General features: G+C 39.6%; 3 protein-coding genes across 4 annotated transcripts in view; all 3 read right to left on the bottom strand.

Annotated features, from left to right (window-relative positions):
• Positions 1–3,485, bottom strand: part of hcn2b (hyperpolarization activated cyclic nucleotide-gated potassium channel 2b) — a 43,762-nt gene extending 40,277 nt beyond the window's left edge. Inside the window, exons 1-2 of the mRNA XM_075485117.1 lie at positions 2,585–3,485; positions 815–1,238 (exon numbers count right to left, since the gene is read on the bottom strand). Of these exons, the coding sequence (XP_075341232.1) occupies positions 815–1,238; positions 2,585–3,447 (1,287 nt within the window). The 5' untranslated portion in view covers positions 3,448–3,485. The remainder of the gene's footprint in view (positions 1–814; positions 1,239–2,584) is intronic.
• A 1,060-nt stretch (positions 3,486–4,545) lies between these two features.
• bsg (basigin) lies at positions 4,546–16,760 on the bottom strand. Of its 2 annotated transcripts, none has more exons than XM_075485115.1 (8): positions 16,525–16,760; positions 9,504–9,672; positions 8,660–8,748; positions 7,937–8,076; positions 7,562–7,841; positions 6,044–6,068; positions 5,889–5,961; positions 4,546–5,745 (listed from the first exon to the last, which is right to left on the bottom strand). In XM_075485115.1, the coding sequence occupies exons 1-7, from the start codon at positions 16,586–16,588 to the stop codon at positions 5,901–5,903; spliced, it is 828 nt and encodes a 275-aa protein (XP_075341230.1). In that variant the 5' UTR covers positions 16,589–16,760; the 3' UTR covers positions 4,546–5,745; positions 5,889–5,900. The 2 variants fall into 2 exon arrangements, with proteins under 2 accessions (XP_075341230.1, XP_075341231.1); XM_075485116.1 differs by having other exon boundaries at positions 6,044–6,056.
• A 648-nt stretch (positions 16,761–17,408) lies between these two features.
• LOC142400317 (E3 ubiquitin-protein ligase RNF126-like) lies at positions 17,409–24,965 on the bottom strand. Its single transcript, XM_075485114.1, has 9 exons — positions 24,874–24,965; positions 23,160–23,218; positions 22,659–22,719; positions 22,033–22,268; positions 21,844–21,912; positions 21,683–21,752; positions 21,436–21,529; positions 20,006–20,121; positions 17,409–19,873 (listed from the first exon to the last, which is right to left on the bottom strand). The coding sequence occupies exons 1-9, from the start codon at positions 24,946–24,948 to the stop codon at positions 19,694–19,696; spliced, it is 960 nt and encodes a 319-aa protein (XP_075341229.1). The 5' UTR covers positions 24,949–24,965; the 3' UTR covers positions 17,409–19,693.
• Between the last annotated feature and the right edge of the window lie 207 nt (positions 24,966–25,172).

Here is a 25,172-nt window from a genome sequence, read left to right as displayed (position 1 = left end):
AAAAAAAAAAAAGTGTAAAAGCTTAGGTAGGTTCCGCTCATGCAACACGTGGCATCTTGTAAGAAAAAGTGACGATACAACACAACAAGCGTTTTGTTATTGAGCTCCTTTGAAGTATTTCATGCCGTTATCGTTTACGTGCAACAAAGTGGTTATTGCATGAGAACTCAGCGTGGCAGAACATTAGTTTTTAAAATGATTTTAGCGTGAACAAAACTAGCCAATACAGGCTGTGTTGTAATTAACAGTGTGAGAGGATAAAATACTCAAATGCACATCTAGCCTGCAGTGATTCCAACTTTGCAGAGCTGGAACTTGTTTAATTGCTGTTTTGCATTTTTTCTGCTTAAATTGAATGATGGAAATTTCCTTTCCCGGGTTTTGTGCTCTCGTGAATTGGTGTTCATGTTGCATTGATTTCTGTTTTGCATGAAGCTGGTTGGATGTGTAAATTCATTGCTCAGTTAAACATTGCACGTCATTCTCATATCAGATCAAATATGACATTTTTCCACTTGAAATGTTTGTTTAGGTTCAGTATTGAAGTGGGATGAGCTGATCCTATTATCAGGTTGTAAATATGGGTAACAACCACCACCTAATACTACATGTGCTTCACCTTTTTTCTCTTAAATTTACCACAAAACTTGCCGATGGGAATTAAAATCTTGTACTTTTACGCACACGTTACACCAGGCCTAGTTGTATTCATCGGTAACTATGCAAGCTAACCTTTGACGGTCAAAGTAAGACACCAGCCCCTCCTTGCTTCACTGTATCTGCACTGTAGAATAAAGATTGAAGCTGAGCATACCTCCTCCCACTGGTGGATGTAACGGATAAGTCTGGACAGCCTCAGCAGGCGCAGCAGACTGAGGATCTTAGTGAAGCGAACAATGCGGAGCGCACGAGCCGTTTTGTACACCTCAGAGTCGATGCCCTTCTCCACGATGAGGAAGATATAATCCACAGGTATGGAGGAGACAAAGTCCACCACAAACCAACTCTTCAGGTACTTCATCTTGATCTTCTTGGGGTCGAGGATGATCTCCGTGTTGTCCTCGAACACGATGCCCGTCCTGAAGTTGAGCACCAGGTCCATGAGGAAGAAGGTGTCAGAGACCACGTTGAAGATGATCCAGGGTGTGGTGGTCTCGTCCTTGAAGAAAGTGATGCCCACGGGGATGATGATCAGGTTGCCCACCATGAACATCAGCATGGTGAAGTCCCAATAGAACCTGAGAGAAGGATAATTATACTAAGAGTCACATGTGCCAAGTCCAGCCCTGAAATCTCAGGGAAAGTAAGACATGATGACAACACAGTAATGGGTACATTTTCAGCCTCTGTGTTTGAGCTGAATAATCACATCAAAAAAACTGAAATACTGATGTCTAGACGCTCACAGTGGTGCTATTTGCAATGGATATCACATGCCAGCAAAGATGCTGATCCTGCTTCAGTGGTATGTGTGGCTCTGTCTTTATCACGAAGCGATGCTAACTCAAAAGCGACACACACTTAGAAAGCAGTGCCCCAACCTCTGAGACGCACCGTTGATATCCTACGTGATGGCCCATCTTTGTTGTCGCTAAGTTAATTGCGTCTTGTCTTTGTGTGTTAACCTACACCCTCAAGTCAATCCAAGGGCACACTTCCTGAAATAATTTCGAATCAATAACGAACAGACACATGGACATGAATAACTATGGCAACTAAAGATGACATAATCAGTGGTTATTACAGTTGCAGTTTTGTGCTCCATCATCCACTCCCGATACCCACGTGCAAGTGTGATTTGTCCGAATCAAACCTTACACAACAGCCATTCATGACTTTATCTGCTTTTCTACGTCTGATGGGACGGGGAACCGAATATTTCAAGGTTGTAGACTGCTGACTGGACATTTATATAAATAAAGATAAATCACATTTTACCTACATGTTACGAACTAACCCATTAGTAATAGAGAGACATATACATATAAAATATATAACTGATTCGTTTCTTTACTGTTCAAAAAGTTTTTAAGATACAGTGTTGTCTGATCAACTCGAGAATAAAAAGGAAAGAGCTGACAACAAGCTCAACATTTATCAGAAGAACATGTTGATGGCATAATACTGATGAAAGGGCCTAAACAGAAGAGATTATCAAATAGAATATGCGGATAACTGTAGGAGCTGTCCTTGGTGCTGAAACCGAATTTCGGGGGTATTGGACTAAACTTTTCCCAACTTCACTCTGTCTTTTTTGAGGCCACTGGAATTTGAACGCAGCATTTCGAGAATGTAAGCAAGAACCCCGACTCAGATGTGCACTAATCTAACCAGGTGGCCCACAGTGGAGCCTCAATATGTCTGTATATGTCTCTTTAAAGGGGATATCTGAAAAGAAGAATTAGGTGCCATTTTCTAACTTTAATTTCCATTTTATATGTATTATTATATGTCATATTATTATAATTGTATTAATTGTATCATTTTAATTAGCCTATGGAGAGGGAAAGAGACTATCTGTTAAAAAATAAAAGGCATTTCCTTCTTGTTATTTTGACAGCACCCACTCCGGTTTGGCCCATACCTGAAGTCGCTGTATGGGTGGATAATCCAATTACCCGCTGACTTTACGCGCTCTTGTTCTTTCTCCACCGCCTTCTGGCTGCCAAACATGCGCAGGGAGAATTTGTTAACTCCAGGCTGAAGCATGGCACTAAACTGCCTCTGCATGTATGTCTGATTCCCCCTGGAGTCTCCATCATCCGGCTCTATCTGAGAGCCGTCGTCTGCTTTTGTGAAAGTAACAGAATTTCTTGACTGCTGGCCCGGGGTCTGTCCTTTACTAGCTGGGGCGTTGGAGAAAGAAACTCTTGAGTCCTTTTTCTCCGTCGCTGCCGCACTCTTGACCTCGGCCCCTGGCCCCTGTGCCAGGGGTCCCGCTGAAGTGACGGAGCCGTCCATGCTCGCAGCCTGCCCCTTACAGTCCTCACTTTCTACAACTCCATCTGCCTGCTCGTCTTGTCTTGAGATGAGAGAAGACAGGCTCCCTGAGCTGGCCGGATCCCTTCTACAGTCTCCGTTTTTGTTGCATATCATACCGATGGCCGCCTCTCCCGTCACGCCTGCCTCCGAGACTGTGTCCCCTGTAGTTCTGAAATCTGACTCTGAGCCGCCTCGGTCACCAGCAGCGTCCCTCTGGCATAAAAGAACGGAGGCAAACCTGCCAGCGGCACTTAAAGGCACGGACTCACTCTGTAAGAGCCAGCGCTCATTGTTGTTGGAGTTTCTGCGCGCAGGGGATGCGGCCCCGCCTCCAAGCGTAAATTTCTTCATCTTGGTTCCTCCGCTGCTCCCGTGATCCTCGCATCCTCTCAAACTGGCGACTTGAGGTGGCCGAGGCGGGGGCTGGAATTTGGGCTCCTCCTCGCCGCCCTCAGCCTCGTCCATCACTGGCAGACGAGCACAAGCTGTACCTTGAACCTGGCGAGACTGGGCGGCGGCAGGGGAAGGAGCGTGGAGTTCAAAGCAGGAACAGCCCTCTGCTTTCCATTCACATCACTTTAGGATAGCAGCGCACCGGTGCGTTGCTATGGCTGCAAACTGGCTGATGTTATTGTGCGTTTGAAAGAGGGAGACACGGTGGGATTGTAGTGGGCTACAACCACTTATAGGTTGCTTATACGGACTATTAAAAGAAGATTTACGCAGAAAAGGGACATGCTGTCAACCCAGGACACGCCCAACCTGACAGCAGAGTTGGAAAGAAAATTCTTATCAGCCATTAGTAAACACAAAAACGTGATTAAATATATCCGGTAGTCTAACCTAACAACGGGATAAATGTGAATAATTAAGATCACAACAACTAGTTTTTTAATTTTTTTTTTGTCAGGCTAACTGCGGGTCTCATTCAATGAACTATGTCTCCACGGTCATCCGACCAGAAATAATTGGTATTAAGCTTAATCAACTAGATTGGGAGGAGAGAAACAGTGTCCGCCTGTTGCTTTAGGTCGCAGATGGCCTTCCCATGAGGTTATGGCTTTACTGGCTGAATGGCTCCATCTTGTGGACAACATAGAAATAGCATAATCTCGCGTTGAGTCGATTCCAAAAGTCCTTCTGCTCATCAGCGGGGAAACCAGGTTTTCTTTGCTGGTTTTATAGGATTATACATCCACGGTTGACTTTAAAAGATGACAATTTGGCATTATCCACTTTCAAAACCCAAAGAAAGTGGAGCATAATGGGGAGGACTTAAGTATCTAAAGGCCTCCTCAAAGTGATGCAGTCCTTTTAAATTTACTGGAGTATTTCAGCAGAGCATTCCAAGTTGCACACACTATAAATTATTTCATAAAGCTTTGTGGTCCCGAAATGGAAGTCTTCAGAAAGATTTAAATTGGCAAGAACATGGCATTGTTTGCCTAAGAAGTTCATTTAAATACCTTTGTTCCCTTGTGAATTTTAACAAAAGGTTTCCTCTAGATTTGATTCCCCTTTTCTGAGCGAGCCCTCAGCCGGAGTAAAAGTTCAGTCAACAGCTTCAACTTTAATACCTTTATTTCAGTTTGTGCAAGTTGTACAAGAGATGGTTAATTCCACATTCGTGGAAGGTACAGTGATTCACAATTCTGGTTAGGTCTTTTGTCATTTCTGTAACTCTGAAATGGTAACATCCAATCACAAACACTACTCGGGTTAAATGGAACATATGGTTTCTGGTCTATCTACATGGTGAAAAGAACAGAAACCGTTCAATAAACGCACAAGTGTTTCAGATCATAATCGGTGGGAAAAAAAATAAAAACAAAAAATGAAATCCAATGTTTTTCAGCAGTTGCAGACGTGTACAAAGTTTTAAAGTCGCATTGCGGTGAAGCAATAGTTACATATCTTGCTCTTGGTCCTTAAATTTATACTTTGGATGTGAATTCAATTAAAAAAAAAAAACAAAAAAAAAACAACCACTAAAGATGCCCATTTAAAATATGAACAGGAAAACATCATAAAAGTATTTAAAACCAAAAAAATTCCTACTTAAAACTTTATTAGTGAGAAAACCTAGCAGACAATAAATCTTACTCATTTAATTTAAAGTGTCAGTTAAGTGTTCATGGGTAACAAAAACGCAAAAAAAAAAAAAAAAAAAAAAAAAAAAAAAAGACAAGAAATGGCGCTTGTTAAGGCAAAGTATAAAACTCTGCAATAAGGAGGTTAGTGGCGGCGTTGAAGACGATCAAACGCGTGAATTAAAACGCACGCAGCCCTCTCCTGTAAGAATGGCAGTGTTGCATCAGGATCAAAAGGGTTTCAGATCGTTTGAAAAGATCGTATGCGGCTTCACAAGTGACCATTCCAGATCAGAGAATATAAAGCAAAGAGTGACAACTGGGGAAGTCAGTGCAGGAAGCGTCAGCAATCGACAAAAGATAATCACAAGACTAAGCATCCCTCACACCAACATTTCTAATGATTTTACAGTTACACACACTTGGGCTAGAACAGCGTTTAAACTCATGCAATATTTGCCCCGCGACCTCTAGCAGAAAGTATTATTCCACACTATGATTTCTTGCTGCACTATGTGGTGAAGAAGAATATAGAAGAAAATAAAAAACGGGAGGAAATCTTTTTTTCTTAACATTAAAAACACCCAAGCACAAAACAGTACTTAAAAACTGCGGGGCGCACAGTACGATGTGCCACAACAGCCGAGTCCTGGAGTGCCATCTGGACGCCAATCTAGGAGAGAAAAAGGAGACAAGAGTTAAAAAAAAAACAAAAAAAACTGAAATCTAAATCAAATCCTTACATTCTACCATTAAAAAAAAAAAATTCTGGCTGGATGTGAACCGATTCATTAAATCGTGGACAACTGTACGCACCTCTTTCAGCTTCTAGTTAGAATTCCTTTGCCTCACATTCTTGTCTTTATGGTTTGAAGTAGAATTGCTCTTCCTGAAACACATTAAACAACCATGAGCCCTAAGACGGAGGGCAAAACTCAAAGTAAGTGCGGCGAGCCATCGACTGTACTTACAGTGGAGCGGATCCTGAGTCATCATCTGTGCGGCAGCAAACAATCAATGAAAGGAGGAAAAGAAAAGGAGCGAGTTAATAGCAGATTACGACTGACTGATGGGAGAAACATGCCCGCCTACACCCTCCCAACAGATGTTGGTAGCAAAAATGTTTGCAACACGACATCGTCCAACATGACTAGAATGTGGCCATGATCGAATTCAACTCCACATGATTAGAAGCATGTCCAACTGGTGCATCTCTGACAATGAACAGTACAACTGAATCCTCAGAAATACACTAAGAAAAAAAGATAAAGAATGACCAAACATTACTTTGTCCACTGTGCATTGTTTTGGTAAACTGGCAAATTGCTAGTCATGAATGTTTTCAAATGCACTGTCCCGAGTCACCCCTTAGCATCGCAGAGGCTCATGCAATACAAGCAAATGACAAAAGGAACACTGCAAAAAGGTTTTTCTATTACCAAAACGTAAACCCGTTTAAACTTGCAGAGCTGACACGCATCCCGGCATGGACAGTGGCAGGATTCACACCCGAGCAAGAGCATGTTTTCACGAGATAAGGCGAAAAGTACAGCACCTTTGTGGCCACACGATGACTGAGACAAATGGCAGACTTAACCTGAGAAGAGGGCTGCCTCTCATGCAATAAGTACAAAATGCACAAAGCATGCAGACGGGTGGCGAAAAACCGGATTTTCAACCTACCCAATTTCACGTCAAACCGTTACACTGGTTTAAAAGTTTCTCATCCGACTCTTTCATTGGCTCAAAACATCATTTCCAAGGACCAAAAAGTGAAAGTGAATAATTGACGCTTGCTCTGTGTTAACATTCAGGGCCAGTGAAAGAGTGACCAAATCTTTGAGTAGCACATTCCTCTTAGAAGTGGTTACTATGAAAGCGGTTCATTCAGACTCCCATAGCTGTTCGACGTGGTCATCTCAGCTCAACCACTTCAGTCTGACATGCAGTTTTGTTCACTTACCAAAATGCAAAATCAGCAGCGAACAGAGAAACCAAAATGTAAATAAAAAAATAAAATAAATGAAAATGATACTTCCATCAGATTGTTTACACAGCGGTGGAAGCTAATACTTTTCAGTGTCACAATTACGGATACTGATGAAAAATACTATAATTTTATCTAATATATACACACACCAGTAAGATGGTAGGTACAGCGCTTTAGTGGCTACATATGCTCCATTCATTAGGAATGGTTGGAACAAAATAGAAAACATAAAATCATGGTGGATAAAAAGGGAAACAGTACTGTGGGAGGCCCATTAAGCGGCATCTGTGAGAAGATTAAATACACTCAAGGAGTTATCAGTGGAAAAAACAAGACCTCGATGTTGATCAAGTTTTAAAACTAAAACACAAAGTGATCTTGAATGTATTCTTGGCATTTTTCTCAAATAGATGCAGCGATTTTTCCAACATCCTCATAATGTCAACTGGGAAAGCAGCGTTTTATGTTAAGGGCCTAGAAGAGAACATCGAATACGTACCGTCGTTGACATCATCGGGCTTTCTCCTCTTCTCGTAGATGAAGATTATGGTCACGAGGATGATGACCTCAGCCACGATGCCGAGGAAGGGCCAGAGAGCAGCGAGACGACTGCGGACACGCAGGTGGACCTTGTCGGAATTTGTGCCGAGTTCGTTGGTTCCGGAACACTTGTAGTAACCGATGTCCTCCTCGATGCTCAGCACGTTAATGGTCAGCGTGGTCTTGTTCGGGGTGCTCTTGATCTCAAACCTGTCATTGGTGCCGTTGCTGATAGGCAGCTGTTTAAGGACATGGAAGAAAGTTGGACTTTTGCATGATCTTGATAGTTTATCTAAAGATACAATTAATAATAAGAAGAAGAAATGTCACTTACAACTGTGTCGTCATCATCCGCCACTTTGAACCAAACCCAATCAGTGGGCAACGGATAGCCGTGACTCACGCAGCTCATCACACCTTTGTCGTTCTCGTTACCGTGCTCAGAGTGCTTGTAGGCCGAAACGTGGGGAAGTGCTGCCGCAAAAACAGAAACATTCATATTAGAATATGCGCTTACCCCTGGAAAGAGGCAACTTCACAAAAAGTTATCATCATGTTAAAAAAATAAAAAATTAGTATTCTCTGTATAAATTCCAGTATTATTCATCGTGAGGCACAAGGATCCATCTACAGTAATATTTTCAACATTTCAGGTGGTTAAAGTAACAAAAAAAAAAAAAAAAAAAAAAAAAAAAGAAAAAAAAAGTGCATCAAGTTTTTACATTGCCCGGAAACCCCTGTGAACTGTTAGGTCTGCGCCGTACGTTAAAGAAACATCTCAACTATACAGATAATACAAAATATCAGTACCTCTTAAAGTCAATATACTGCCAATCCCTACTATTAGGCAGGACGACATCTAGTCATGATAAATAATCAGGGACATAATCAGGACATGTTTCACAACGGCACATGAATGTCCTGGAAAATAACTGCTCAGTGGTTCAAAGAGTGAAACGTTATCTCGGGTATAGTTCAATCCACATGCCATAAAAGCTGCAATTACAAGAATGTTCACACAAACAGGGACATTAATGTGCAATACTCATCAACTCACTTTTGACTTCAATTGTTTTCTTCACTTGTGGATCAGTCAGGAACACACATTCATACTCTCCACTGGTCTGATAGGTGATTTTGTCCAAACTATGGAGAGAAGCAGAAAGAAAACACAAAGGACTGAGAACTCGATGCAACAATCCTCGTTAAGGACAGAAGATAAAGTCACATTTATAGTTCTTTCCTCTGAACCTTGGCGTCTGGTATGAAGCAAATGACTTGTGACCAAAGCTGAAGGCACTTTCATGATTGTGATTAGTTTTCCACTTAGCCAAGTAGAAAATCCACAGTACAACCCAGTTTATGTTCAAAAGCTGGGAGTAAAACTAGAGCTGCTTGTCCACTCGAACATTTCAGTTTTCCACCCTTAATCACAATCCCACTTTTGTTTAGTGCTACTGTCCTGCCCTCTTTGAAATGTAGAATTAAGGTCAGGCTGAGAAAAGCCCAGTGCTTGGGGCGCTTGTCCCTGCTGCCAAGACCGCCAGCAAAACTACATGGTCCATCTCTATCCTAATCAACGACAGTGAATGCCTGAATGGCAGCTCCAGCTCTGCTGCTAATGGAAGCAGGGGGAGGGAAGAGAGACAAAGCAGAGTGCAAAGTGAGGACATGTGAGGAGAATAACACCAATCCAATATAATGTTGTAATATAGCCACCCAAAAAAAAAAAAAAAAAAAAAAAAAAAAAAAAGCACAGATAAAAGGACAATATAAGGGCAAGAGCAGACAATTTATAATTTATTCCATGGTCTTATCAGTCTATGATAAACAGATAGTGTAGCATAGTAACTGCAGGACATATGTGCTTATATAGCTATGGGATGAATGGATTTTCTTACCTGTAAGATATATGAGCTTTGGGATCAGTGGACTCTGATTCCTCAATGATTTTGCCATTGTGTGTCCAGTGGGAACCCTTAATGTGAAGGGTAAGGTCTGTCAAGTTGCAGGTGAGAACAGCAGATGTTTCGTTGCTGACCACAGAAGGTTCTGTAATGATGTTTGGGGCTTAAGATAAGAGGGAGATAACGCATATTTAGTTTTAGAAGTACTAAACAACACAGATTAAATTAACAGTAAATGGCCGTTTAATCTTAATTGCATTCACTTACTGAAGAGACAGTGTTATGACTAAGCTATGGTAAGTCCAGACACTCAACAGCTGTCTACAGAAATTAATGATTCCATGTCCCCGAACATAAATACAGGACAACCCAATGTTGACAGATACTGGTGAAGAAAATTTCAAAATGATGAAAAGATGAATTAAAACATTAGATTAATCGTTTCCTTGTTCGACTATTCCTGCTTTATTGGGGTCGAGTCATGTAACCGTTTTTGTTTAGACAACTGTTGAGTGTCAATTGGTTGGGCAAGTATAACCAAGCAAGCCCTTAACAAGCTACACAATCTAATCAACTTCAAGAATAACAGAAAAAAAACATCCAGTCTCACAAATCAAAGAAACAGTGTGGCACAAGAGTTCTGTACAAATTCACAGAAACTCTCCTGAGGGGAGAGAGCTCCCTGATTTGGGGAGATCTGCCCCACCAACAGTAGGATTGGAGGAGAAGAAAAGAAAAGAAAAAAAAGGAAAAAAAAGGAGTTTTACTGGAAAAGGTAATGAAACTGTCAAAACTACAAAAAGGTCATGGGGAAAGGTCATGTGAGAATACATGCAGAAGAAGCTACAAAAACAAAAAGGGGAGGGGGGGGTGAAAGAGTTTAAGCAAAACTACTTCAAGAGACAATACTGGGCCACAAGGCAGAAACATGCCCCATGGCTAAGACCCTGGGTTTAATAATTAGTTGCCATCTTCTGTGCCTTCAATTTAAGAGGCTATGAGCAACAGGAACAAGTAAAAGAAAAGGGGTGTTTACAAAGTTAGTATCATTTAAAGGAAACGCAGCTGAATTTCTACCGAGAAGCAAGACTAATCAAATAATCTGACACCCCTTTTTATTCTGCTTCCACTACAATTGGTCAAAACGAATGCATATTTAATTCAATTTATATGAATTGGTGTCCCTACAGGAGCCATTTGCAAGTTTCTAACCTTATGACTCGTATCTTATGCATGAAAACATTATGGAAAAAAAAATAATTAAGGAAGGAAAAAAAAAAAAAAAAAAAAAAAAAAAAAGGCATCAGATGGAAGACTCATTTCATATCAGGAGATAAAGGATTAGGAAGCAACCAGGTCATGCTTTATGACCGTGTTTGTAGACTACTACAGGACAACCATGGAGCTTTTGAGGAAAGGAGAGGGAGACTGTGTACTAGGTGAAGCAGGATGGAGAGTAAAATGGACCGGGAATCAAGGCGGTTGAGTGTAACGGGAGCTAAATGTCCAGGCCTTCACTAATGAGGAGGGATCAGTCCACTACTTTGACTGGGGTCTCCTCGTGCTTCTTCTGCCACTCACGTTCAATCACAATAATGTTAGCCTGCGAGCGGATCCACTTGATTTTTGGAGTCTTCCTCAGATCATTGCGGTCAGGGTCGTTGGAAGCGCGGCACTCGTATGTGCCCGAGTCCTCAAGGGTGAGGCTGGTGAGGTGAATGCTGCTAGTGGCGTGTGCTATGTATGTGGCATTTATTCTGACACACTCATTGCGTGCACCGTCAAACAACTGGGTGAAGGTCTCATTCGCCTCCTCACCCTGTATAAACCACCACTGCACCTCGGGGATGGGGATCCCTATCACCTCACAATGCAGCTCTGCGCTGTCATTGGTAAGTTTCATCTGGGAGAGGGGAGATTTGATAAAACCCGCTGAGCACAGTTATGAGTCAGCCCAGCAAACAGATTTTAAGAGATGGTTTTATGTGATGGTTTTAAAGCAAACAGGGTGATTACATGATCAGATGAGAAAAGCAATGATGGAAAAAAGAGACATGTACACAGGAAAGAGAAAGACAAGAAAAAGTTAATAAAAAAATGCAAGCATAGCAAAATATGTAAGCACATAGATCAGAGAATCATTTTCACCCAATTATCAATTTGAGAAATGTTCATTCTTGGAACTCTGACCCATTAAGATAAACAAAAGAAACAACAAAAAAGGCTGTTAGGGATGACGCAAGCTGGACTGAGTGTGAAGTGCCAAGCCGCACACCCAGTTTCCAATCATAGAAAAAGTAGAAAATAATAGAATCGTTTACCGCTTTCACAGCAAACTTTATTGTTAGATCTATTACGTTTCTGTCACACCCACAGAGCAGACAATAGAATTAAAAAAAAAAAAAAAAAGTATAGAATTTACGGGAATGTCCAGAAAAATACTAAACGACAACAAAGAAAAACCTAGGAGTGGTGGAAGTATTTACAGCTCAAAACAACAAGGGGGAAGGCACTCTGCAAGGAGAGAATAAATATTCTTTCCAGTCTTTCCTGTTCTGCTTATTAACATATTCAGGTGACCCAACCTAGTAATGTCCAAATATTTCTACTGTGGAACAATTTACCATATTCCAGCTTCAAACCAGGAACATGGCATGTTTGCTGCTGAACTACTGCATCGCAGCTCCACTATACAGTGAAAGGTGTATTGCTGCACATTTGAAGTCAATACGATGACAAACACATTTGTGTATTTTGTTTTTTTAAATAAGCCCTGTGGCGAAACTCTAGATGCCTTATGGCTATTGCTCAGCTCAAGATAGGGGTCTCATGCTCCCAGTGTGGATGCTCATTTGCCAACAAATTCACTGACAGCACTGGTTGAAGGAGCTCATCCAATGTCCATAATTAGATGCATTAAGTAGGAGAACAAAATTCTGTAGCTAGAAATTACAATTCTCTGAATGAGGCATTTCTAAAATATAATAAACCTCTCATTTTAGATGCTCAGTTAATGGCTGATTCGGTCTCTTAATTTAAATTTGTTAGATTCAGAGTCAAAACAGGTGTGTTTGTACCAGGTAAGAGTTTATGTCTGAGTAAAAATAATTACTTAAGAATTCAGGCTTTTGGCAAAAAAACCAAAACAAAAAAAAAAAGCTTGATAGTCATCCCCAAAAAGAAAGATAAAGCTAAAAAACAACAATGACAGCAACACAAAGCATTGAAAGCATTACCATGATGTTAAAATAATGTGCAATGAATAAATAAAGAACATGGAGAAAAGCAGATGAGATGATATGAAAAACAAATATCACTGAACCCAAATGCAGAAGCGTACAGAGTGTACGTCGCACTTTGAGTTGTTTTGTTAATTTGTTGTGATAAGTTCAACCAATGAAGCTTGTAGTCTTCAACTAGGTTAACACGGGATATTTTTCAGGTCATTGTGCCATTGATTTAATGGAGGCTTTGCACACAGGATGACTGAAAGGGGAAACTGCAAAAGGTCACATGAGTGGCCGTTTTAAGCCATTAAACAAGTAGTAAAAAAGGTTATGGATCTTTTTTGTTTTAAATAAAATCAGGAAACTTGTCTGCCGTCTACACTTTAAAGGTGTCAGTGAATCAGGGTGTATGGAGTTTTAAATGTGGTCAGATCATCCAAACCATATTCAAGACTTCATCTTTGATCACAACCAGTTAAAAATACAATCTGTGGAGCATGACCACATTCCTATGTGGGATTTAAAAAGAAAAAGACTCCAGAGTCAGTTTAAAGATCACTCGTTTCTGCCTCTTTAAACCAAGTAACAAAAACCTAACGGACACATCAAGACCAAATTAAATTGCATACACGACTGAGATGACGGTAAAGTTTGTTATCAAGTGTGAAGACTGATAGATTAGATGTCACCCTCTGTGTGCCAATTACATGCTGAATGTAAACCAGTTTAACATACTAACAAACCACAGAATGCCTGTCATTGAGACATTTTCTAGAGGGCTGACCGATTTCAAATATAGGCTCTCTTACTTGTACAACCAATTTCTTTTAAAACATAAAATATATATTTTTTTTTTAAAGTGCACTTCTACATTTTGTGACAATTATTAAACACCTCCCATGCAAAATGTCAGCAGTAGAACAGACAAAAGAGGCATTCTAGTTACTTGTCAACAGGAGTTTCAATCTCAAAGTGCATATCATGCAAGTTTCCAAACTTAGAATGACTTTCCCACCAATACTAAAGGTCACCTTAACAGCACATGCTGTATGGAAGTTTAAAATTAAATATAACCTCGGCCCTTGTCCCAAGCTTAACATGTAACCTACTCAACAGGATGATTCAGTACCCATGACCCTCTGCTGTGTAACGTGAGAGTTGGTCCGTTGTGCCTAAAGCACTTTTCAAAGATCATATAGTCAGCATTTGACATTTGAATGTGTTTAGTAGAAATGGTGAACTTGGAAGGGCCCAGAAGTAATAAAGTAAAAAAAAAAATATATATATATATATATATATATATATATATATACACACACACACACACACACACATACATACAGACACAAAATACAAACAAAAGTTTATTTGACCCGAGACAAGAACAAAAAAAGAAAACGAAGCTAGATTTACCCAGCCTCCGGAAAGGATTTTTCTTTTTAAATAAACGTAAACTTCTCAGGTCACGTTCAGCAATCAAAGTATATTGACATTTCAACACTGACGGAATAGATTGTCCTTTCTGACAAAAGATGTACGATAGTGGGTTGATCATGACAAGAGAAGCACCATTTCAAAAGACCACTGCAATCTTGCACTTTAGCAACGGTCACTGTATGAATATTCAAAACTCCTGGAGAAATCTCCCCAAATTTGTTTAAAGTTAAAAAAAACTACCAACATTATGCCTTCCTAACACAGATGTTACAGATGTATTAACAGTGTTGCACATGACGAGAATGTATCCAAGTCTAGATGAACAGTCACTGCCAGCCTATCAATATGTGCAGCCCTGAAACCCTGGAGTGAGAAAATAAATAAATAAAAAACGACCCACTTTAATCACTCAGCTGTGGTAGACCAGCATAGATTTGTCATCACATTAGATGTCAACGTTAACACAGAGGGGAAAAACCTGCCACAGCCAACGCTACTGCTTAGTGTGCAGGCTTTTATTATAAAACGATTGTTTAAATGAGAGCTGGTTATGCAGCTGCAGTCTCAAAATGGTGGCCAATAATCAATTGGGTCTACGTTCAACAGCTTTTTAACCAGATTACTTGAACATCGGATACTTTGGGCTTGTTGAAAATGTCAAAAACTTGACTATCGCAGCAGGTTTAAGAGTTTTGGGTCCCTTTGTCTTATCAGCAAATGCTGACTTGCTGAAAGCTATTAGGGTGATTAATCTGAACTGGGAACAAAAAAAACTAAACAAAACAAAAAACTCAAAATATTGTATTGTGACTGTCAAGCTGACCATGTCTATGCATAACAGATGACCACTTAAAAACAGCAGAAGACTGGAAAACATTTTTAAGGTTATAATCAGGACACAGGATCTGAGACGTATCCTGTGACACAAAAATAAATAAATATTAATCGTCTAATGCAGGGTAGGAGGGTCGTTCGTGCAATACAGAAACCCCTATTAAGCAAAGCGTAGATGTCAAAATGAGAGCCACTCTGTCAAAAATACCATGGTCACCAGTTTTGGCAAACAGCTGATATATACGGTGGTCCTGAAGTGCAAAACACAACGGCATTAACCAAAACAGAAAAGGTAGGTACCCTCGGGCGACATGAATCGTTGCTGACTGGAAGGGTGGTGGTCCCTCCTTTGAACCAGAAGGACTATGCTTGCATGTTTTCAAAATATGAGCACTGCTAATGACAACTTACATGCTGCTATATTTTGATGCAAATATCCCGTCTTACATGCTGCTTTATCTCTCGATGTTAACAAAAAGGTCTCAAAAGATATTGACAAGATATTAAACTTTATATGGATGAACAAAAACACTATTTAAAAAAAATATATAATAATTGATTATGGTGGCCTTAACTTTTTAGACTTTTACACTTGAAATAAAGTGACTTTGTCGTTTCTCTTTTGCCGTTGTGATTTGCACTTCAGGGCCAGCGTATGTATATATATATATACACATACACATTTGTGTCCATAACTAAGTACACGACGTTCCGAGTGTGAAACACCTACCGTTAAGCACAGGACTAAGTATGATTAGGTATGAAATGGCAATGAAGTTTAACCTCATGTTTGGATCAGTTAAATAGGCTTAACATGCTTAATAAACGCACCTATGGAAGAGGGCTGAGATACTTTCGCTGCTAGGTGATTGTGGTGGTAGTCCGGTTTAGTTTTAAACAACAGCTCCTCTGGCAGCAATTACTGATTGTTAGCAATCATATAAGACGTTACGCAACTGCAAGTTAATTTTACACACGCCACAGTGTACGTCATTTTGTCTCTTATGTACATTTCTGTTTATAACAATGCTGAGCGTGAGTGAGATGGGGACTTCAATTTCCATGAGGGAACCTCCCAAAGGGATTAATAGTCTTCCTTCTAAAACCATGGTATAACCCAATAAACATTACGACTCACATGACTGAAAATGTCAACCAGTACCTCGTTAACAAATATCTAAACGCGTCTGTAAAACGTTAACGCGCTAGTTTTCGAAATGATACATCATGTGCTAGCCTTTGGTCAGTCACGGTCTGGAAAGCTTTCGAGACCACAAATTAGCTAAATGTGTCGCTAGCAGTAATGTTACGCCTAACAGAACCGCGACTAGCTTAAACGATGCCATTCATACGAGATGTGGATAACATGCCAGAATTTGTGTAGCAGCTTCAATAATATATACGACGTAAATGACCAAAACACTTCAAATAAAGGACTTTGCCCTGTCCGCCAACATTTTAGTGTTTGCTCAAAGTCTATACATCTCCAACAAACATGGCTGACACACAATTCCTACCTGTAGACGCATTAGTTTGCCAGCAGCTCAGTAGCAGGGCACTTACAGCCCACAGCAGCTTCATGGTTTATGATAACCGATAAACTAGATGGTCAAGATAACGAAACGTTACTATTTGGCTGAATTCTCTCTTTCCTTCCCTTCAGAACAGCCTTTTTCAAGCTGCTGCTCGACACTGAACCGATGGAGTCGGTCGTCCTCTACTTGCACTTCACGCACACGTCCTTATCGGCACGTACATATGACGTGTTATTTCTTGGGCGTGGCTACGTCAAACGATCATTTCCTTTCTTTTTTTTCCCCCTCAGAACGACTACTAATATTTCAGTCTTCTTTAAAAAAAAAATATTCAAACTCAGATAGTAGTTAAACTATGTAGCAAATCATAGGCTCAGTTTACTATACTTACTGAGATGGAAACTTTAACCAACTGCACTGAAACGAAGTACGAGTTTTTGTTTTGTTTTTTTAAGATGTCTCACTTATCAATTTTTTTTTTTAAGTAAGTCAGTCACACGTTTCAGATTCAAGTATAAGAAATAAGTAAAAAAAAAAAAAAATTCAGGCTTACGTTTCCAGTCATCTCATGGGTGTGGGTGTGGGGACTTGCCTGTAGGGAAGTGTTTGTAATAGCTACAAGCACACACAGTTCTGAAATGTGGGACAATTGTAAAGCTCTAAGCTCAGTCTTGACTTATTTGAGAACGTTTCATTATAATGTAATCCACACTATGGAAGAAATTCAAATAAACTTTGGAGTTTACTCAGCAGAGATAGGACAATACACTCTGCATACCGAAGCCCCTGGAAGATCAACAACTGTGACCTTATGACAATCTGATTTCGAAAAGAATTCGTAACTGAACAATTAATACATAATATCGTGATGTTGAAAGTTTTTATGCAAGGGTATTTCACAATAACTGACTTGAGGAGGAGAAAACAAAAAAACACACACACATATATACAAAGTAGATATCTTGCAAGTTTTTGAAAGGAGAGTGTTTGTTAGACTTTAATCCTACTATGCAGTTTATTTAAGATTAATATCCACATATTCTCTGCATACAGTCCTCTTACCTTTTCATAAAGAGTGCTGCCAACCTGCAAAAGCCCCCCCCCAATCATTTTACTGTGATAAAGACTGCTTACATGGCTTCTCGAAACCTAAGTCTATTGGAAAGGACTGCTTCCTCAGTAAAGAGGCTTCCATCAATAATTTCTACAATCCTAAAATGCAATTGTAGCCAAAAACAATGAGTCTGTTGTGGTATCACTGAATCTATACTGCCAAATGATAAATTCACTTGCCAAACTGCATTTCGTGGTACTTATTCAAAAAGCCACAAGCAGTCGCCATCAACCACAATGTCAAGAAGTGACTATAAATCAACATTTCACATTGTAAAGTCAACTCCACGGCCATAAGTTAAATGTGTTCACTGGTATGCATCCACCAACGTTGTCTTCCCAACAATTCCCTCGGATGAAAGCCTTTGAACATTGGACCCCTGGGGACAGGAGAGGTACAATGGAGAGGAAACGCACCCATGAGGCTGAACAATAAAAGGAAGCAGAATGTAATTGGCTTACTGAGAACATTCAGCAGGTGAGTGCAGCGGTGAAATATTTCAGACGGACTCTGTTTACTTTTTCCATGCCTTTAGACCAGGCATCACTTTGAAAGTACAAAATTATGTCAAAGCTTTATTATGCATTGAAAACAAGCCAAAGAATGGGGTAAATAGGGGTCATTGTTCCCCGGTTGTTCCAAGAGTCAGCAAGGCCCAGAGAGAGGAACAAATGAACACAAACCAGAACAGCTGAAGCATTGAATGTTTTTCAAAGAGTTGAAAGAAAGTTTACCATCGTTATCTGTTCTTATTTGGACAAAGGGAAGAGGAGCCTTGATAGCTAATGCAATGAGCCTTTGTGCAACTTCTGAAAATCTTTCTTCCAGAGTAAAATCACAGGTAATCTCTACTTAAAGAACAACTGAGTAATTGCAATGGGGGGGGGGGGGGGGTCTTATATCAATGGTTATTTACAGATAAAATAAAAAAAAGTATTGGTTTCTTATAGCTTTATCATGGACTTTCAGTCCATTTTAACTGACTATCGTTGCCTGTGATTTAGCTTTACGAGATACCACAAATAGGACATGCCGAGAGCTATTTATTATTTTTCCAAACAATTCTTTTGGTACACGATGGTGATGGAAATGAGTAGGTTTTCGACTGATCACTTCAGAAAATATTTCATTTATTCTTAATTTAAAATGCACAAACGTATTGAAATGTTCCAAAGTAGTAAATACGCGAGACATGCGAATGCATTTTTGTTAGGCTTTGCAAGGGATATTCAAAGAAATCTTTTGGTGTGGAACTGAATGATGCTCATCAGTTTTATAAAAAAAAAATAAATAAAAAAAAACTAAAACAAACACGTTACTGCAATCCTACCAAGGAATTTTAAGTGCAAACAATGTTACCTGCGTAGTGTCAGGTAATCTCAAAGAAACACTAAATGGATCCTCACAACGTCATAATTACAAAAAGCTATTCAATTCAATTCAATCAGAAACGACAGGGTCAAATGTAATATTCCTCTAAACGATTAAGAAACTTTAGTGCACTTTCACACACTCTGAGATATGAATGCTAGTGCTTAAAAAAAAAGAAAGAAAATAATAATTTTGCATCTCTTTATGCCTCATTGGTAAAAGAATGTCATCTTAAATCATACAAGTCTAGATAATATATATATATATAAAACAAAAAAAAAAAACAAAAAAAAAACAGCAAATGTCTTGTTGTTTCTAGGCTTCTACCTTTGGATCCCTTTGTTTTTCTCTACTTGTATGATGTGCTTCAGGCAAATTGGGCCCCTTGGGGTTTTCATGCTTCTCCACATCCTCCCCCTGACTGAAGCTGCGTTTCAGGTCTCCACCCTTTCATTGTTCAGATTCCTGATGAAGGTGGGGGCAACGCAACGGGCGGAAATACATAAACACATGTATCACTTACCCCGGAATCAGGCCTGAATGCTCCCGGTGAGATGCACTCAGGCCTCTGCCCTACCACAGGGAGGGATCGGAGGTCACTGCTCTGAAATGCAGCAGCCTCCGAGCTAAACAAGCTCATAGGGCGGTAAGGAACGAGTGCCCTTTCTACGAGTTATCAGCGGAGTTTTCGTTGCTGGTGGAACTTGACGACTGAGGCGTAGAAGAAGATGAAGAGGAGGAGGAGGAGGAAGCGGAGGAGGTAAAGTTCATCCCTGATAGTTCTGGAGGGTTGGTTGCAGTGTTCTGTCCACTCAAGCTTTTCCTGCATACTGGGCAAGTGTCATGCTGGAGAAAACAAAGATGGCAAAGTTTTAGTGTCAGTAATGTTTACCCATCATCCCCCTTTTTTTTTTTTCCAGACAACAAATAGTGAATATTTACTGTAAGCAAAAAGAAATTCGGGTGTTTGCTGAATACCTGTTCCAGCCAGGGGACTATGCAGTCATTGTGGAACATGTGATTGCATGGGAGCTGCCTCACATTTTCTCCAACACTGTAATCTTCTTTACACACCGGACATTCCAGTGCTGAAGCTGAAAGACAGAATATGTTAGAGGGACATTGCGTCATCTAATACAAATATGAAATGTTAACTGGCTCTGGCTGGAAATTTGACCAACAACAACACAGCGTTACGCAAGTTATCGAAGTTATCGAAGTTATAGAAGTTATTGAAGTTATCGAGAGAAGAAAACATATACTCTTGATTACCCAACGGCAATTCTCTTCAGATGTGCAGAATTGAAAAAAATAAGATGGAAATTTATCAACAAAAAAAAAGTATGCTAGGCTTATGATCTGAATTGTCATTAGCTTCACAAAGTTGCCTCTGCATAACTAACTACCAAACAACAATATAAGGTGATAACCATGTTAAAAGGAGAAGTGAGTAGAGTTGAATGCCATCTAGTGGTTAAGTTGCAGACAGCAACAAATTAAATGAAGTTCGCTCGAGCCTTCCCAAGCACTTAAAGGGGAAGTTTTTTGGGTTTTTTTGGCATAAAAATTATTTCTGGCATAAAATATGTTCATCTACTCATCGATAACATTTTGGTTAAAGTCGGCATCCTTCGGATGCCATTTAGATCACTCGAGATCTGTGTATATCCATATAATGGGAGTGAACGGGGCCTAGACAATACAACAACATGGCAGCTCTGAACTAACAGTGCAATACTAGGCGTTCATTAATTTATTCATTCGTCTTAAAGTATTGGTGAAATAAAGACAGATAATGCCTTATTTAGAGGCTAAATTGTCTATGCCCTGTTCTCTCCCGTTATATGGCTATACGCGGATCTTGAGTGATATAAATTTAAAGGACGCCAACTTTCACCAAACTCTTATCGGTGAGTAGATGAACGTATTTTATGCTAAAAATAAGGTCCAGGTTTAAAAGAAAAAAGGACTTCCCATTTAAGAGAATCTAGGACAGCAACTGTAATCATAAACTATAATTATATTACATTTCTGCCAAAAGAACCCTCTAAACCACAGATGGGGCATATTTCTGGTGTGAAACATGTCAGTCAGAGTTAAGAAAAAAATTATCAACCATCTTACAATGATTTCAATAAAACAACTCAGACTTCTCCTGCGGTTGATTTTTTTGATCGGAAATAATTAAATATATTTCGAGAATCTGGCACCAGCATTTATTTTTTAGCAGAATTATTTTTCTTGCTGTTGCTTTGTGCCCTTTTGTCAAAACTTTTGATGAGAAGCACTTTGGATAAACTTCTGCCGTTTCTCAAATGTTTCATATACTGCAAATAAAGCTGATCAGTCCTGAAAACGACAGTTCAAAAGGAAGGAAACAGTGTCATCATCAGCATTTTTTCGCTTACCAACATGCTCGCCCGTAACTTGGACGGTGGGAAGACTTTTTATTTTATCCCTGTCAGCAGGCGGAGGCCCCGTGTTCTCAAACTGGTTTAATAACTAAACAATGGAAAAGGATAAGATTGGAGAATAAAACAAATCAATGCGTTTTACACATTGCAGACTTGCTCAAACAAAACATATAATTTACTATCCAAAAGTCAAAATGAAAAACATTTCACTATTTATGCCAGATGCTGTCTTATAGAATACCTGTGTTATAATAGCATCGAGTCCATTAGCACCCCAGGCATAATCCATAGGATTTGAGTGAAGAACGCCCCTTTAAATAAGAGGAAACATTGGAACAAGTCAAGCGCATTCAGTTGTCAGTTTATATTCGTTTTTTTTTTTGTTCTGTTCCACAAACTTACCAGGGCCCAACACCGATATTTGGCATCGCAGTCGGTGCGATTATTCCATTCACAAGCTGCTGAATGATCCTACGAAATAAAGGAATTGTACAGTTGTAGATAAATGTGATGGTACAAAGTTGACAACAGGTTACCCGGTTTAAAGAAAAAAAAAAAAAAAAAACATCAGTCATAAATTGTATGTCTTACCCCTCTAATGTGGGAACTCCATCGTGTCTCCCCGCCTGTCGCCGTGAACCATGACGACTTCTCGGTTGCCTGGCACCGTATCGCTGCCGTGATGCCGTTTCCCTTTCCCGCCGGTTTTCAGCATCCCGGTTGTCCTCTGTTCCAACTCCAGCACCAAAGTCAAAGCTATCATCAAAGACGCTGAGGGAAAACTGACCATAGCCTGAAGGGAATGTAAATAAGTGCTGGTCCACATTCTGGGATACAAACAAATAAAAACAGGCCGATTAGGAAAAAAGATCAAAATCAGCCGTCAAAAAGAAACTGATAGGTTTATACAGTATTGTGTCAGTCAAAAATCTTACCACAGAAATGACATTAACTAAATATGAAGGCTAACTTCCAAAAAACATCCCCAGGATTAGGAAAGAATGATTAAGACAGTAGTTGCAAAAGCAGAAGTGAGAGCCTTGTTACAAATTGTATCCTGTCAATGTCAATGAAAGTACTTTTTTTTTTTTTTTTTTTAAATGGTGACTCTGTTACACAACTGTGTGCTTAACAGAGTCACAGTGGCGCAGAACAGTTGGGGGTCATGTGACGAGAGATACAGTCTATTAAATACAGAGTATAGATCGGTTGGAAACCTCAAATGGTTGTTGGTTCTGGGGCCCACTGGAGATGGTAGACATGGAGCCATTGTCGGCACTAAACGGGACAAACAGTTTACAGTGTTACATGTGGACTTTCTAATGTTCAAAACAAATCATGTGTCAAAGTTCTCAGAATTTCATACACTTCAATCGGCACATTTTGCTGCCAATTACCCTCCTTATTCTCAGCACTCCATGAGAATTAACTTGATGAATAAAATGATACATGACAACGGTAACGTTGAGCTGACTCAATTATAAGATGGCAAACCATGCCAGCACTTCTGAGTAAAGCCCGCTGTTCATTTTCTTTTCTTTTTTTAAAAAAATATTTCTCTTGAGAGAAAAACTACTGGATAAACCACCACCACCAACAACAACAAAGGTCTCCTAAAAGTTAGTCTACAGAAAAAAAGTCAAGAGTAAAGTCACAGTTTGGGAATGTAAGATGTTCTTTGATAAGTTATCTACACTCAACTTACACTTTTTACTCACCTTCTCTCTTCCAGCAGCTCTTCAATAAACCCAGACTCACATCTTGGACACGTATACTCCTGGAAACAAACAAAAAAAAAAAAAACAGAAACAACAACAGGGGTGTAAGTTAGAAAGAACCTCTTACTAAGTTCTAATAGTATGTCGACCTCTTTTTTTTTTTTTTCACCACGTGAAAATTACCGTTATAAATGTAATTACTGCTTTTACTGAAATGTGCAACAACACGCTCAATCACACTCCCCGTGCTTGAAGGGAAGTGCTTGCTGATCAAAGCTATTTAAAAACAACAGAGACAACAAACAGAAATATGAATAATTCTACATCTGTTGAATAGACCAAAGCCCATCTGGCTCAATGCAACAGAGGGCTGAAGTGAGGAAAGTATTATTAAATGCTCTGTTTATTGAGATACTAAAGATTTGAATTCCACTACTGACTTCTCTTGATAGCTACAAACAGTCACTCCTGTTCACTTGTCCTTGTCCTTTACCCCCATGTCCATGTCATCATGTTATCCCCATAATCAGAGAATCAAGTGTACCCCATTGAAACCACTTATTTTCTTCAGATTTCAGACCAGCCGAACCACAATGTGAGCTCGACCACCTGCAAATGTTGTCTAGCTGATCTGACTGCATTCAGAGTCTTAAGTTATCCGGATACAGATCATATGCGAAGAACAGGGCTAAACAGTCTTAGGACTCTTAACAAGAAAAGCTTGAACAAACTGCTGTGAACTTAATGAAGTCACCAAACAGATCTACAGACAAGCTGATCATCTGTCAAGCACCTCACAGCAAACCCGCTTCCATAAACTTAGTAACCCTATAAAACTTCAGGCACTCTTTCTGTAGGTACAGATATTGTTGCCAGGTTTTGTTTGTGTCTGCGTTTAGCAATGTTAAGCAGGTGTGTTTTATGGTTGTGTTGGCACAAAAGAGCTAAACTTCACTCTAAACTAATAGTTTATTGTCCGCAGTTAAACAATTTCTGCCCAGTTGTGTAAGCTGTTAATGAGACCTCAGGGCATCACCAGCAACCGACAGAAACCCATGGCTGATGTTTCACATTGTAAACGGCACGTTTATCCCTCTCCTGTGACAGATCATTCTAGCCTGTGACAGACATGCCATTCGAGTGTTTAACTGAATAGCCACACAGGTAATAGAATAGGTGAGAGGGGCATTGTTGCTACTCATTATTCACATTAGTAATTAAACATAAAAAAAAAAAAAAAAAAAAAAAAAAAAAAAAAAAACACCAATATTTAGAGCAGACTAGTGCTTGCAAGGTTTCATCAAGAAAATACATAACTGAAATCAAATATAACAATCGATAAACGTTACAGTTAATCAACTGTACTTCTAATTGATATAGCTAGCGGGTTAACACACCCAAAACAGCCCCAAAATAAATAACAAAATGACTAAACTAAACACTGTTGCAAACCGTTTAAGACAAAGGCTAGAACTCGAAGTGTGGTGACTACGCACTTTCTGTTTTCATGCTGACGGATCTTAACGAAGATAAAAAGCTAACAGGGTGGCGTTAGCAACATCAACGGAACCTCGTAGGAGTAAGCTAATATTGTTAGCATGCTAACAATTGTCCCGCTGCTACACCGATATCTATCAAAGATAAAAAGGCAATCCTGTTGTGATTTTTTTTCATTTAACTAAAGCTTTCTACATTTTCTGTATTTGGTACTTACGGGAAGCCGAGGACTAATCTCTGCTGAACATCTGTGACAGAAGAACCGGCTGGGCCATGTAGGAGCTTCGGCCATCTTTAGCTTCTAAACAGTAGAGAAGAGGAAAGACTACGGAGCAACGCAAAGGACAAAGTTAATCCTGTGGAATAAACGTCGACCGTGTGACTGAAATTACTATAATGTTGGTTTACTGTAACAAATAGTCATATAATATGAATTTTTTTTATTATTATTTTATAGAGAGGGTTTTATCCCCATCTAGACTACATGAAAGTGTAATAAAGCGTTTATAATCACCC

Source organism: Odontesthes bonariensis, chromosome 15, assembly GCF_027942865.1.
Source record: "Odontesthes bonariensis isolate fOdoBon6 chromosome 15, fOdoBon6.hap1, whole genome shotgun sequence".
NCBI lineage: Eukaryota > Metazoa > Chordata > Actinopteri > Atheriniformes > Atherinopsidae > Odontesthes > Odontesthes bonariensis.
This window is presented reverse-complemented; position numbering and strand designations above follow the sequence as displayed.